We start from the raw sequence: 15,507 nt of genomic DNA, 5'->3' as shown, positions 1-15,507 counted from the left end.
TGGCTGGCTATGTGCATGTGGCATTTGAACCGGTCTCCATGCTGTACACTGGGTGTGCATGAGTGAGTGAGGTATTTTCAGTCTGCAGGTGTGCAATGGGAATGGAAAACTACTCTTTGTTCAACTTGCCAGTAATTTACTTTTATCCACTGTTTCAGAGACAGTGAATAGTATTACATCCTCATCTGCTAATCTTAAATTCTCTTTATAGAGTCCCCGAGTATGTGGAACACACTACATGACTGTGCATCGGGCAATATAATTACTACACATACCATGAACCCCAGCATTTTATAATCTCTCGTGTACATGGCTTTGCGCTTCTCAAGGCTGCTACTGCTGTTTGGGTCGTATTCAGCATCAAAAGCAATTTTTCGAAGTTCAAAAATGATATCCCTTTGTGACTGTAAAACAGAAAATAAAGGATATTACAGTGGGAGAGAAAACATTTGCAACACAGGTAGTCTCTGGTAGCATCAGTCCTGGACAACAAATGTACAGTGTATGGACAAGATAACACTCAGAGTGGATATTAATGGTGGCAGAGATAGGGTTACGCATGGAGCATAGTCAGTATGTGGATAGGATTATCAGAGCATGGTTCACTGCAGCACCATTTAACTGCAAGTTGATGTCCCAGGTTCAAACAATGGCTGAAAAGGAAAAGAAAGAAGCCAAAACAAACTGGGTCTAAGTTTGCCTTTTAAGAGCCAGAAGATTGGGAGGAAGGGTCTGAAGTAGTAACAGGTATACTAGTTATTGTGTCCTGCAAAGAACTTTGGATAAGTTGCCAGATCTGGAATGGATACATCCCAGGCTGTTAAGGAGGAAGAAGGAAATTGATTACGACCATCATTTCTCAATCATCCCTAGCTACAGGAGTTGTGCGAGCTGACTGGACGATTGCAATGTTTTACCATTGTTTAAAAAGAGATAAACCAGTCATTACAGGCCAAGATTGGAGCAAGACACAAAAAGTTGGTGGACCCCAGTGAGTCAGGCAGCATCTGTGGAGAGAAGTGGACAGTTGATGTTTTGGGTTGAGGCAAATTATTGGATTCAGTTCTGATGGACAGTATAGAAATTAATTTAGAAAGACAAATTAATAGCAGTACGGATTCATTAAAGGAAGATTCTGTTTGACTAACGATGGAATTTTTTTTTTGAAGAGATCAAAGGGAGGGTCAATGAAGTTGGTGCATTTGACATAATCTATAAAGATTTCAGCAAGGCTTTTGACAAGACCCCACATGCCAAGCTAGTCAAAAGGCTCCTGGGATACAGGAGGAAATTGCATGTTGGATCCAAAATTGCCTCACTGGCAGAAAGCAAAGGGAATGTCTGCCAAGTGCTTTTATGACCAGAAGGGTTTTTTACCAAGGAAGCTCCACCAGGCTCAGTACCTGGCCTGATGTATATATTAATGAGCTAATCTTTGTGGGGCACGATAAAGAAGTTTGCAAATGATACAAAATTGGCCGTGTGATCGACAGTGCAAAGAGTGATCAGACTGGAGGAAGATGTAGATGATTTGGCCTGTTGGGCAGAAAAATAGCAAGTGGAATTTAATCCAGAGACGTGCGAGGCTCAAGCCAAGGGAATATACAATAATTGGGAGTCTATAGACAAGTATGAAGGAAAAGAGGGAGTTGAGTAGTAGTACAGGAAGTAAAGGCAGTTAAAAAGACATTTCTATGAACATTCAAATTAGGAGCAAGAGCAGGCCCCTTGGCAGGTCAAGTGCACTCTGCCATTTAATAAGATCACGACTGACCTGATTGTAACTTAACTCCACATTCCCATCTAACTGCAGTGACCTTTCCAGAGGTCCCTCTGCATCTGCAAGCCTGGCAATCTCTCACCATTTAGTTAATATGCTCGTTTTGTGTTTCCTGTCAAAATGGGCAATTCCACATTTTCCCCACATACTACTTAATTTGTTAAATTCTTGTCCAAAGTATCTATATCCATTTTGTAGCCTCCTTATGCCCTCTTCACAAGTTACTTTCCTACCTATAAAAATAGAAAATACTGGAAACACTGCATGTTCTGTCGAAGGGGTGACTTTGCTTGAATGCCTTGAAGTTTAAGCACCCAGAATAATGCCTTTAATAATAGCTTCTAATATTTTCCCAATAAAGTCGTTAAGCTATCTGGCTTGGAGCTTCTAGCTTTCTGCCTCTCTCTTTTCTTAGAATAAAGGAGTTACATTTGCTATTTTCAAATCTGGTGGAACCTTTCCAATTCTTCGGAATCAACCATCTCACTTGCTACTTCTTTTAAGATCTAGGATGAAGTCCACGAGGATCTGGAAACTTGTCAGCCCACATCTCCAACAATTTCTATTTGATCATAAGCTGAAGCAGAGATTGCAAGAACAGCGAGGTTATGCAAGAATAGCATACAGCACCATTAGATCACAGCTTGAGTCCTGTGCATAGTTCCAATCACAGCTTTAAAGGGAAGATGTGATTATACCAGATTATATCTCCTGGTGTGCTGAGGAGATTGACAAGGATGTCACTGAACTGAGAAATCTGCAACTCCAAAGAAAGGAAAAAAAAGCAAACTGCTGTAAACCTGAAATAAAAGCAGAAAGCAATGGAAATACTCAGATCAGAGAGTGTTTGTGGAGGGAGAAACATACCCAGGGTTGATGAAGCTCCACCATAAAAGGTAAATCAACACAAAACACCAACCTTGCCCCTTACTCTACATTGGAGAAACCAAATGCAGGTTGGGTGACCACTTCACAGGCCAGAGGAGAGAGAAACAGAGTTAACATTTCATGTTAAGGACTAGAACTAGAAACATCTAGAGAACAGGCATATTCTAAGTTGCTGAGAAGTGGTAGGAGCGAGCAGAACAAAAGCAATGTCTGTCATAGGCAGAAACAGAGAGGGTGCTGAAGGCTTCTTAATGGTAGCTAATCTGTCTGGGGCAGGTGCAAATCGAGTGAGGCTGAAGGGAATTGAGAGATGCAGAACACAGCAATTATTAGAAATCTGAAATAAAAACAGATAATGCTGTGTGGAGAGAGAAAAAGAGCTGATACCTCAGGTCAACGATCACCCTTGCCCCTTCCCCAGCATCAAAGGTCATCAACCCAAAATGCCAACCTGGCCCTTCTCCCTATCCAGCACCACCACGGTCCTTGCTCTTACACCAGAACCAGCCAAACACAACACGTGACGGCTTTGCAGAGCACCTCCATTCAGTCTGCAGGGGTGACTCTAAGCTTCCAGTTGCAGTCACTTTAATCTCCATCCCACTCCCACCTGCCTGATTGTGGCTTCCTGCACTATTCCAACAAGGTCCACAGCAAGCTTGAGGAATAGCACTTCACCTTCGATCTGAGCACATCGTAGCCTTCCAAATTCAACATCAGATTCAACTACTTCAGGTAACTCACTTTCTCCATCTGTATGGGGGGGGGGGGGGGGTTTGGTTCTGCTGTAGGGTTATACAACTAATAATAATTCTGGTTTTCCTGTCTCTATAGACACCGACTGACCTGCTGGCCATTTCAAAAGTTCTCCTTTTGAGTTTAGTTCTCTGCAACCATTTTGACCTGCATTTCACAAATTCTGTACATTCGTTTATTTATTTTCTTTCTCTCCAACATCCCTCATTGATCTAGCAGACATCTCATCACCACAACCCAGGTACCTCCCAGTCAGGGGTATTCCCTCGTCTCATCTCTCCTATTTCACTTTCACTGTAACTTGAAACTATCTTGTTTTCTTGCTTCTGAAGGGTCTTTGACCTGAAATGACAATTCTGCTCCTCTTTCCGCAGATACTGCCTGACTTGCTGAGTGTTTCTAGTGGTTCCTGCTTTTATTTCAGATTTCTAGCACCTGCAGTTATTTCATTCATAATGATCAATTTCGTTCAACCACATCATTAGGATCACATTCCCTTGTCACATGGTCATGGGTTCAAACACCACTTGAGAACTGAACCCAGAATCTAGGCTGATACACCGATACAGTCCTGTGGGAGTGCAGCGGAGTCACAGATCAGGTGAGGGATTATCTTGAAAGATGTGCTCAGACATCTTTCAATTACATTGTAATGTGTCTTCACACATACACACAATGCAACAGACTATCTTGTACATGTGTATACACACGTGTGTGCACAGAGTGAGGGGTTCTGGCTCAGACATATACATGAGAAATAGTGTGAGAGACAAGCATACAGAATGAGAAGAAATCTCAGCAAGATGGAGCCTAATCATGAAATCAGTCACTGACCTGATCCTGAGGGTCCATTTTGGTCATCATTCGCTCCTCCAGCAGATTGAAGGTTAAAACTTGAAGGACGTAAAGCTGATGGGCCATTTCTGTTTTTATTGGACGATTTCCTCGAATGATATGCTGTAGAGAGGAGACATGGAGGTCCTTTACAGCATCTATCCTCTTACAAAAGATTGTGCAAGTGGCAAACACTTTGCAGGAGCTTGCCCAGGTTCTGAAATACCCTTTAAGTCATTTCCAACAACGTGGAATGAACAAACACAATGAGGGGCTGGTGCTATTCATGACTGATGCAAAACCCATCAATGACTCTTGGATCTGCTGAAAATAGTTACCAAGTCAAGCAGGTCTAAATAAAGAGTTTGTAACATAGGACTGTTATATTTCTGGCAGAACTGCTTGTTTACTGTTGCATTGACAGGGCTGCTTTCACAGGAGCCAAGTTCTCCAATCACTCATTCCCCGATACTGGGGTTGCCTCCGAAGCTGGTATCTATTGCCCAGCCCTAGATGCAGGGATTTGATACAACAGGGCCATCAAGGGAAAATTAATCAAGCATTTGTTGTGGGATTGGAGTGACAATGGCCCAAATGGGTTAAGGATGGCATGTTCCACTCTACTGAGGAGATCAGTGAATTAATTCAATGAACCAACTTTACAGTCACTTTCACTGTTTTTTTTCACATTTAAAATAGAAATCAAATTTTCAAACTCCTACAGGAGGAATTCAGCCCCTGCTCCAACAAGGAGGAGTTACCCATTACTCCAACAGGAGCCCGAGTTGCACATTTTCACCAAATTGATATGGTTAAGTTCCCGTCTTGGAAATGAAACCCAGGTTAAAGGTTTCAGAACCAAGTTCACTTCCTGCCAATCACTGTACTTACATTTAGTATTATGGACCGCAGTTGCTTCTGTGCCAGGACGTTGGACATTTCCTGTGGAAACACAGCAGGATTCAGACACAGTTTTCACTTGGATACCAAAACTCCTCATTGGCATCGCAAAACCTTGTGTCTTAGCCTGGACTTGTACACCACCTACAGGAGACTTCTGATATCTTGTAATAGCCCATCCCACATTGCTTCACTGGTTTAAGGGCAACTTCAATCTGGGACAAGGAATAAAAGAACAAGAGCGTGCAATTCAGGCCTTCTGCCTTTTCTATTATTCAAATGGATTTTTCTTGATCTGTATGTTAACTCCATCCAGTTCCTGGTTTTACAGTTACATTTTCAGATCTTCACCCTGTGTGAAAGAATGGCCATCACTGATTCTAAACCTGTACTGTACATTACTGTGGGAGCACCTTAAGCAGAAAGACTGCAGCAGTTCAACATGGCAGATTTATACCATCTTTGAGGGGAATTAGCAATGCTGGTGGCACTCCCATCCCATAAATGTATAAAGAAGTGCTCCTCCAAAGGAGGGTTGTTCTTCTATTCACCCTCTCAACTTTCATTAATCTGTTTAAACAGCTTAATTAGATTATCCATTAACCATCTTCTGAAGGAAATTCAAATCTCACATCTGCACCTCATCCTCTTAATCTAACCACCGCCTTCATGTCCAAGTTATCTTTCCTGAGGTAGTCCAGATTCAAGCAGAGCAATTAAGCGAGATCAACAAAAACTTTATAAAACTACAACGCAACTTCAATTCTTTGCGCTCCAGCCTCAGTGTCTTCAAGATGAAGATCAAAATCCCATTCACCACCGTTCACTAGTTTTAACTAAATTTCTTAAATTGGTTCTTCAAATCTCCATTCCTTCATGCCTCCTAGTCATTTCACATTTAGAAAAGGTTTCAATCTCTTTTTGGTTTAAATTGGCTAAATTCACAAGTCACAATATATTTGGCCTTTCCCTTAACCTTTCAATGTTCAGTTGCAAACTTTTAGCTCCCATCTACACTGTGTCACTTTCTTAAACAACATCAGCAAATATTTCTATGTGTTCATCCAAGTCATTCACAAATGTAGTGAAAAACCAAGGCTCTGGTACAACTTCCCAGGGACACTTCTGGTTAAATCCTGCCAACTGGTGTGCATACAGATTATTACAACTCTAGTTCCTAACCAATACCCTATTCACATCAATAGTTTGCCTCTTACATTGAATCTTTATTAATACATCTCTATTTATTCAGCCTTCTGGAATAGACTGTCTTCTCTATCACACTGGTTACCGCTCCAAGATAATCAACTATGTCAGAGCTTTCCAGATAGGTGACATTCTTCTGATCTGTTCACATTTGGCCAAAGACTCATTTAATTTCTAATAGTAGGCCCCAAGTAGTAAACCACAATAGATGTTAGACTCATAGTCCTATGGTTTTCTATTTTATGTTTCTTAGCCTTGAACATTTGAATGAAATTGACCATTTTCCAATTCCCAAATCTGGAGAGAAGGTAATTATGGGCACAGCGTGGGATGCAGATGTTGCTGGCAGCGCCACCATTTACCATCCATCCCTAATTGCCCATGAACTTAGGGGGTAGTTAAGAGTCAATAACCACTTTGGTAGTTCTGGAGACATTTATAGGCTTGACAATCTGAGACTTGCTTTCTCTTTAAAATCCCGATTGAATTACTTGAATTCATTAAAAAAAATTTTTTGACACTTAATTTTAAATTTAGTCAACAGACGTAGTAAGGAGATTGCAATTGGACCATTTAAAATATTTGCATTTTATTATTGTTTTACAGTGCTATTAACACTGCAATGAATTATAAATACTATTTTCTAAAATAATCGCTTGAAAGCCCCAGAAAGCAGCCAGCATAATCAAAGACCCCACCCACCCGGGACATTCTCTCTTCTCTCCTCTTCCATCGGGTAGAAGATACAAGACCCCGAGGGCACATATCACCAGACTTAAGGACAGCTTCTACCCCACTGTGATAAGAATATTGAATGGTTCCCTTATACAATGAGATGGACTATGACCTCACGACCCATCTTGTTGTGACCTTGCACCTTATTGCACTGCACTCTCTGTAGCTGCGACACTTTACTCTACTGTTATTGTTTTACTTGTACTACATCAATGCACTCTATACTAACTCAATGTGTCTGCACTGTTTAATGAATTGAACTGTGCGACTGGTATGTAAGACAAGCTTTTCACTGTACCTCGGTACAAGTGACAATAATAAACCAATACCAGAAATAAGAAGATGCCTATAAGAACCCAAGTAACAACAGAAGTAGAGTCATACAGAACAGAATCATGCCCTTCAGTCCACACCAACCATCAAGTACCCATGAAATCCCATGGGCTAGGATACACATGTAACTAGGAAATACAGTATATGTAACAAAAGGATAAAATGAAATAGAACTACAAAAGTAGATGTGCAAGGTTGTGTGAGATACTGATGATCATTACTCAAAGTTTTTTTTAAGCATTTTAAGAGAAAGTGTGACTGGGTCTATGGGATTATGGAATTCAGTAATAAAAAGACAAGAAATGGCAGACTTGCTCGAGGAATGGGATAAAGTTTTGTTGAAATGAGTAAAAGTGAGTAAAACGAGTAACCTCTCTCTTTCAATTTAAAGTGGTCCATAGAGCTCACTTGTCTAAAGACAAATTATCCTTTTTTATATCTCCTTATTGTGACAAATGCAATAACAGAGTGGCTTCTTTAATTCACGTTCTGGATGTGTCAGAGTCTTAAAAAAATATTGGACAGAGGTGCTTCAAACTTTTTCTGTGCTTTCTAAAATAAACTTTAAACTTAATCTTTTGATGGCATTATTTGGGATTGTTGGAGAATCTACCCATTCTGATCTACCCATTCTGGCTTTTATTTCTCTTATAGCCGGGAGGGCTGTGTTGCTTAAGTGGAAGGAAGTTACTCCGCCTACTCATGCTCAATGGTTACGGGATGTTATGTCATACCTGAATCTAGAGAAGGTCCGTTGTTCAAATCTTGAATCTGACTTAGACTTTCAAACCCTGTGGGGACCTTTTTTGAATTATTTTCAAAACCTTTGATTTGGTGACTAAAGTACAGATATTGGCTGATATCATTATGTCTCAAGCGTCTTTCGTACATAGAACAATTACAGCACAATTCAGGCCCTTCGGCCCACAAAGCTGTGCTGAACATGTCCCTACCCTAGAAATTACTAGGCTTGCCCATAGCCCTCTTTTACTCAGCTCCATATGCCTATCTAACAGTCTCTTGAAAGATCCTATCGTATCCGCCTCCACCACCGTTGCCGGCAGCCCATTCCACGCACTTACCACTCTCTGAGTAAAAAAAAACTTACCCCTGACATCATCTCTATATCTACTCCCCAGCACCTTAAACCTATGTTCTCTTGTGGCCACCAATTCAGCCCTGGGGAAAAGCCTCTGACTATCTACCCTATCAATACCTCTCATCATCTTATACACCTCAATCAGGTCCCCCCTCATCCTCCAGCTCTCCAAGGAGAAAAGGCCAAGTTCCCTCAACCTGCTTTCATAAGGCATGCTCCACGTTCCAGGCAGCATCCTTGTAAATCTCCTCTGCACCCCCTCTATGGCTTCCACATCTTTCCTGTAGTGAGGTGACCAGAACTGAGCACAATACTCCAAGTGGGGTCTGACCAGGGACCTATATAGCTGCAACAATACCTCACGGCTCCTAAATTCAATTCCCCGATTGATGAAGGACAATACACCATATGCCTTCTTAACCACAGAGTCAACCTGCGCAGCCGCTTTGAGCGTCCTATGGACTCGGACCCCAAGATCCCTCTGATCCTCCACACTGCCAAGAGTCCTACCATTAATACTATATTCCGCCAACATATTTGACCTACCAAAATGAACCACTTCACACTTATCTGGGTTGAACTGCATCTGCCACTTCTCAGCCCAACTCTGCATCCTATCTATGTCCCTCTGTAACCTCTGACAGCCCTCCAAACTATCCACAACACCGCCAAACTTCGTGTCATCTGCAAACTTACTAACCCACCCCTCCACTTCCTCATCCAGGTCGTTTATAAAAATCACCAAGAGTAAGGGTCCCAGTACAGATCCCTGAGGTAGACCACTAGACACCGACCTCCACTCCACTCACCTTGTCTTTTCTTTTACCAAACAGCTTCGATTTCTGGTAGTGGGTGTAGATTTTTTTTATAATAAAATTATTCCAGTTTTTTCTTTATTAACTATTACATGTGATTATTAATTTAGAGTATTGTGATCTCAAGTATGATTTAACACAATGTATTCAGTAGTACTTTTATTCTTTTTGATGCATGTACTCTTTTTTTGTGGAATTAATAAAAATATTGTAAAAAGAAACAAGTAAAAATAAAAGGAAAGGTGCCAGATTTATTTTTATTTTGTTATTTTAATATAAAACATTCAGATCTCCAAGAGCTGATGCTTTCTTCCTCACAGTACACAAAGTACGTGAGGATGTTGCAAATTTGACAGCTTGACCACAGAGTTTCCAAACAATTTTCTTGCCCCCATCAGCGCTATCCTCACAATTGTGACTGATATCTTTCAATTCAAAAAATTGTTTGAAGCAGCAGCAGTCAGATACAAAGGATAGGAATAAGTCATTCAGTCCTTGAGCCTGCTCCATCATATAGCACGACCGTAACCTCAGTAACCTTTTATCCATCTACCTACCTCTACCTTAAAGATATTCAAAGGCTCTCCCTTCCATCACCCTTCGAAGAAGAGTTTCAAAGACTCGTGAAAAATAATTTCATTTCTTTTCCATCTTAAATGGACAATCCCTTAGTTTTAAACAGTTCGATATTTCCTTGTGACATAAGAGGTCATTTCAACCCATTGAGTCTATACAGCTCACACAGCCATCACATTGCCCACTAGGTTTCTCCCTCTGCTGCCTGCACACCAGCCACAATTTACAGTGGCCAATTAACCTTCCAACCTGCACATCTTTGGGATGTGAGGGGAAATCAGAGCACCTGGGGAAAACCCTCACAACTACAGGGAGAACGTGCAAACTCCAGAGACAACACCAGAGGTCAGGATTGAACCCAGGTCACTGGAGCTAATGAGGAAGCTGCTCTACTAGCAGTGTCACTATGTCACCCCTTCTACCACCAAGGGGAAACATCCTCTCCATGTCCAGCCTGTCAAAACCCCTTAGGATGTTGTACATTTTAATTAAGCCCTCCCTCACTCTTGTATCCAGCAAATACAAGCCGAGCCTATCCAACCATTCATCATAAGACAACTCATGCATTCTAGCTGTTAGTTTAGTAGACTTTGATAATCTTCCTGGAGGCAGCCATGGTGAATGCTGCTCATTTGGTGACCACCACCCATCCCAGTGCCAAGCCTTCCTCCTGACACCCCAGCAAACAGCAGACGGAAAACCAATCACCCACTCTGTTGGAATTCCAACCAAAGATTTGAAATTCTAATCAGCATAATTTTTACTCCAAACTTTACTTTACATAGATTAGTTACTTAACAGTTAGGCAGCTTAGTATGTCTTTGATTCTTCACTTTGAATCTTAAACACATGTAAATTCAGCTGAAGTAGCATTTTAAAGCCGCAACTCAAAATGTTTCACAGGTACCATAAACAGTAACGAAATCTTTGATCTTCTATGGAGACAGAGTGGGACTGTCACAACAGATATATAATTCTCACCCGATTCTACAAATCTATGATTTTTGTTATTTTCTTCCAACACAGAATTCCACTCACCCATCGAGTCTGTATCAGCTCTCAGAGCAATTCTATCAGGCCCATTCCCCCACATATTCCTCTGCAACCTGTCCTCTATCACGTGCCCACCAACTCCCCCTGCTTCTCTAACCACAATAAGGGCAGTTGACAGCAGCCAATTAACCTAGGATAGAGTCAAACCCAGACACTAGTCAATGGATTGTTCCTTATTAGGCAAGTGGACCTCTGCTCTCAGAAGCTAGTCATGGTGCTCAGCTTGTGCCGAGTGGGCTGGCCTGTCATCTTTTAAATAAATTTTTAAAAATTTAAATTAAATTTTATTTATAGTGTAGTAACAGGCCCTTCTGGCCCAATGAGTCCGCGCCGCCCATTTTAAACCTAAATTAACCTACCCGTACGTCTTTGCAATGTGGGAGGAAACTGGAGCACCCGGAAGAAACCTATGCAGACATGGGAGAACATACAAACTCCTTACAGACAGCGAGGGGAATCGAACCCATATCGCTGGCACTGTAATAGTGTCGCGCTAACTGCGACGCTACCGTGCCGCCCCATTGGCTGACTCCTGGGGACGTCATTGACACAGGGGCAAGGAGTCTAGGTGGATGGGTCCAGATTTGATTGCCCGTCATTCTCCACCCGCTCTGGGAGTCGGAGAGCAAGCTGCACTAAGATGAACCAGTCCCAGATTGATGTGACGAATGAGAATCAGTATCAGATCCAGATCCCGGTGAAGCTGTGGATCCGGAGCGATAGCAGTTCCCCTGGTCCCAGTACTGGGAAAGTTGCCCGAGCCTGCTGCCAATCACAGCAAGCCCCAAGCTTTCAATTGTTTTATCCTGACTCTCTGCAGTTTCCCTCTGTACTCTTATTTCATCTCCTTTGCTTCCCATGTATGGGAAATGTATGAGGCTCACAATTTATAAAGTTTATAACATCATGATTTTTTCCAAAATCAAGGGTGGGCTGGGGGGAGGGGAAGGGTTAGTCAGACTTCCTACCGATCAGCACTACCCAATGGGTTGTAGTGGGAATGGGGGCTGTGAGGATCATCTGGGAGTTTGACACTTTCCACAGGCAAATAGCCTGCCGATATTCATCGGTGGATTGGGGGTGAGGCCCACTGGAGTTCCCGGTGCCCAGCTGGTCCTTTGGCAGCAAGGGGCACTGAGGTTGTTGTTAATGCAGGAGGTTGAGAGCACTGTGAACCAACAGTACAAAGAGTTGAATTGTGAAAGGCAATTACATCAAGTCATACATCAGTCATCATCTTATGGAACAGTTGGACAAGTTCAAAGGGCTAAATATTCCTATGTAATCTATGGAAAATACCCACGGAAATCCCTGAAAGCCTGGAAAGGGAAGGAAATTCTGGTCATTCTTGGGGAATTGAATTAAATAACCAAACTTTGTGGTGTGGTGTTTAAAAAATAATGTCAATGTAACAGGCATTAAATACCAGAGAGACACTGACTCTGTTCCATTGGAAGTAACATGATGAACAGAAAATGCATCTTTAGTAGGATGAGAACAAACTGGCCCCAAGGAAGAGCCTTTAACATAGGATGTGGGGGTAGGAGACCACACTGATCACCAACTATCCACACCAGCACAAAGATACTTTCCCCTTATTCTGACAATGCCTAAAGAAGTCACAAAGCGTCCCATTACCATCTGCTGTGGTATTGAAGGTTCAAAATGACACATGGCAGTCACTACTTACTGTCAAAGGTAGCTCGAGATCAGAGTCCTCCCCTTCTGAGGAGGGAAGAACAGACTGATGTTGACAGCAGACACCCCAAAGCAACATTGTTAAGCCAACGGGCCGCATCCACACAGCATGAGTTACAGCAGCAACAAGAAGAGACAAGCGGTTAGTGAGAGAGACAGGAAAGAGCATAAGAGAGACTTGGAGGAGGATCACAAGTTTTTTTTTAGAAAATGGGAGAATCCAGGGTTGGGAGTAAAATCGTTAAATCTGGAGCAACAGTTCACCAACAGAGGAGCTGTAATAAACACACTGTCACAGTGTCGCAAGGGCAAAGCATAAATCCACAGTATTATTTTCATCTATATTCATTTTCCATAACCGACATCAAGAAAGAATGTCAGGTATAGGAGGGTTCACTAAGCTAGGATGAGAGACTTTCACTACAAAGACTAACTGGGTAACAAAAGTAGGAGGAGGGGGAGAAATACGAGAGGTGTTCAGGATGATGAAAGTCTCAGTAAGGAAACCATTTCCATTGCCCAGTGGTTTGAAGCTATAGGGATAGTTTCTGTATAGTGTGATAAGCTGAGATCTCAGCATTCCCTGGATCGTAGCCTTAATCATCTCCACTTCCATCACTCCACCATGAGTGGCTTCACATGCCCATGCTCTGCCATTCTCTGCTTAAACTTTTTCACCTCTCTACCACTTTCCAGATGCTCCTTAAAATTTACAACTGAGCAACTGTTTGGCCCCGTCTCAATATCTCCATTGCAGTGTCAATTTGTCTGATTAAACTCGTGTAAAGCACTTTGGGATCAAAGGGCTGTACAAGTACGAGCAGCTACTGCTGTTGGGGGAAGTCTGTAAAACAAAAGAGAGCGGCAATGAATGGAGAGTGGTTTCAGTTGGTAGTAAGCAGCAGAGGAGACACTGTTAGTAACAAAACAGGGAAAGCAATTTTGTTTTGGATGTTTCAAGGGAGACAACAATACAGGATAAGCAAGCTACAGGAGGGACATGACAAGATTACAGACAGGAGAGTGTGACAACCTTAGACCAAGGAACACAGACCAAGCAGAGAAACAAATGGTGACCAACCTGCCTTCGGTCCTCTGGTGCCTTCAAGAATAGAGCATTGATCAGTGCAATTGCATATGTCTGGATCTCCTGGTTCGATCTGCAGAGAGAATGGCATGTACAGAATGATTAGCCATTCCGTTTCATGTTGTGCTGTTCACTTCTTCCTCTCTAGAGGGAGCAGCAAACACTAACAATTCAAATGCACTAATCTGACTATGGAAGGCAAGCATCCAGTTATCTTCCTTTTAAAGTATGGAGGATTTATAAATAGGGTCTTTCCCAACTTCAGTACATCTCACAGCATGTCACAGCCAATGATATGGCTTTTGAAATGCAGTTATTGTTGACACAGAGAATGTGGAGCTAACTTGCAGACATCAAGATCTCACAAACAGCAAAGTAACAGTGACAAGGACATTAGCCCAGAGAACAAGGAGAAGCCCCAGGGTCATCTACATCAAAAAAACGGCAAGCTAGGCTTCAATATTCCACTCAAAAGATAGTAGTTCAAGGAGTGCATGTAGGAGGACACTAAGTTGGCTTACACAGCACCACTTGAACTCATGGCTGAATTCAAACAAGACTGCTACCAAATCAGCCACTCCAGACACCCAATGTCAGAATCCCTGTTGGGAAACTATTCCAAGTCATAACAACAGTGCCAAGAATTACATTTATGGATCATCTGGGATCTCCAGCAGGGCACAGATGGAATAAAGTGAACGGATTACATAAATGGTGAACCATGGGGCTGATTATGGTTCTTCTGGTCACACTTTCAAATCATTGTATTCAAATTCCTCCATGGCCTCTCTTTCTCTGTAATCCCTTCCAGCTCTACAAATCTTGTGATATCTCTGTGCTTCTCCAATTCTGCCCTCTTGTACATCCCAATTGTCCTTTACTTAACATTGCTAGTTACTCCTTGACACCAGGTTCTGGGATTTTTCCCTCAATCTCTCAGTCTCTCTCACATTCTTTAAGATGCTCCTTAAAACTTACATCATCCCTGTCCTATTACTGTGGCTCAGTTTCAAATGTCATGCAATTATGTTCCCGTAAAACAGCTTTTGAAGTACTAAAGGCACCAGTAAAAAAATATTGTTCAGTTGAACCCCAAAGAGGGAAATTACACAGCCTTGAATTCATATACTGACTACTTCGTGGAACATCTCTGCTCACTAATAATCATCGAATGGACAAACCTTTAGTTTTCAGTCAAATCAGTAAAGTTTCAACCTCTGTAGGTTGAGTCAAAGCAGATTTGCTGCTTGGGTTAGATTACAGTCAAGGGATATGAAACTGGATTCCCAAGTACAATAGATTAATATTCACAGATTTACAAAGTACTCTGTTAATAATCAATACTATCAAATTTGTATTTTAGATACATTTGGTAGAGTAAGATGAAAAGCTGTTTAGAAATAGCCAAGATTGTTCATTGAGATGATCCACTGTAATCAGGAGCAGTATCATAAAACATTTCAATACAGTCTGTAAATCTTCTATTGCGATGGATTCTGCAGATTGCAGGCTCCAAAGAGGGAAACCATCCTCTTGATTCTCTGAATGGAAAGCTTGGTTGCCACAGTATTAGTGTGGCAAATCACTCCTGTACTAACTAGACAAGTGTGCATTAAATTAAATGAAAGGAAAGTTTGATTTTGTTTTGGTCTCAAGGACTCAATGTTAGCAAGTAGCACTGAATAAACCACTTTCAAGTGCAGCACGGCCAGGATGGACAACCATTAACACACCTCCTCTCTGGGTC

General features: G+C 41.9%; 1 protein-coding gene across 7 annotated transcripts in view; it reads right to left on the bottom strand.

Moving 5' to 3' along the window:
* The window catches only part of LOC127578732 (engulfment and cell motility protein 2), a 129,585-nt gene that overhangs the window by 29,058 nt on the left and 85,020 nt on the right, over positions 1 to 15,507 (bottom strand). For 4 of the 7 annotated variants that reach the window (XM_052031123.1, XM_052031122.1, XM_052031125.1 and 1 more), the window contains 5 exons: positions 13,755 to 13,833; positions 12,666 to 12,719; positions 5,150 to 5,200; positions 4,259 to 4,381; positions 276 to 404 (listed from right to left, as the gene is read on the bottom strand). In XM_052031123.1, coding sequence (XP_051887083.1) covers positions 276 to 404; positions 4,259 to 4,381; positions 5,150 to 5,200; positions 12,666 to 12,719; positions 13,755 to 13,833 — 436 coding nt within the window. The remainder of the gene's footprint in view (positions 1 to 275; positions 405 to 4,258; positions 4,382 to 5,149; positions 5,201 to 12,665; positions 12,720 to 13,754; positions 13,834 to 15,507) is intronic. The other 3 variants (XM_052031128.1, XM_052031129.1, XM_052031126.1) reach the window with 1 other exon arrangement.

This window comes from Pristis pectinata, chromosome 16 (genome assembly GCF_009764475.1).
Source record: "Pristis pectinata isolate sPriPec2 chromosome 16, sPriPec2.1.pri, whole genome shotgun sequence".
Lineage (NCBI taxonomy): Eukaryota > Metazoa > Chordata > Chondrichthyes > Rhinopristiformes > Pristidae > Pristis > Pristis pectinata.
This window is presented reverse-complemented; position numbering and strand designations above follow the sequence as displayed.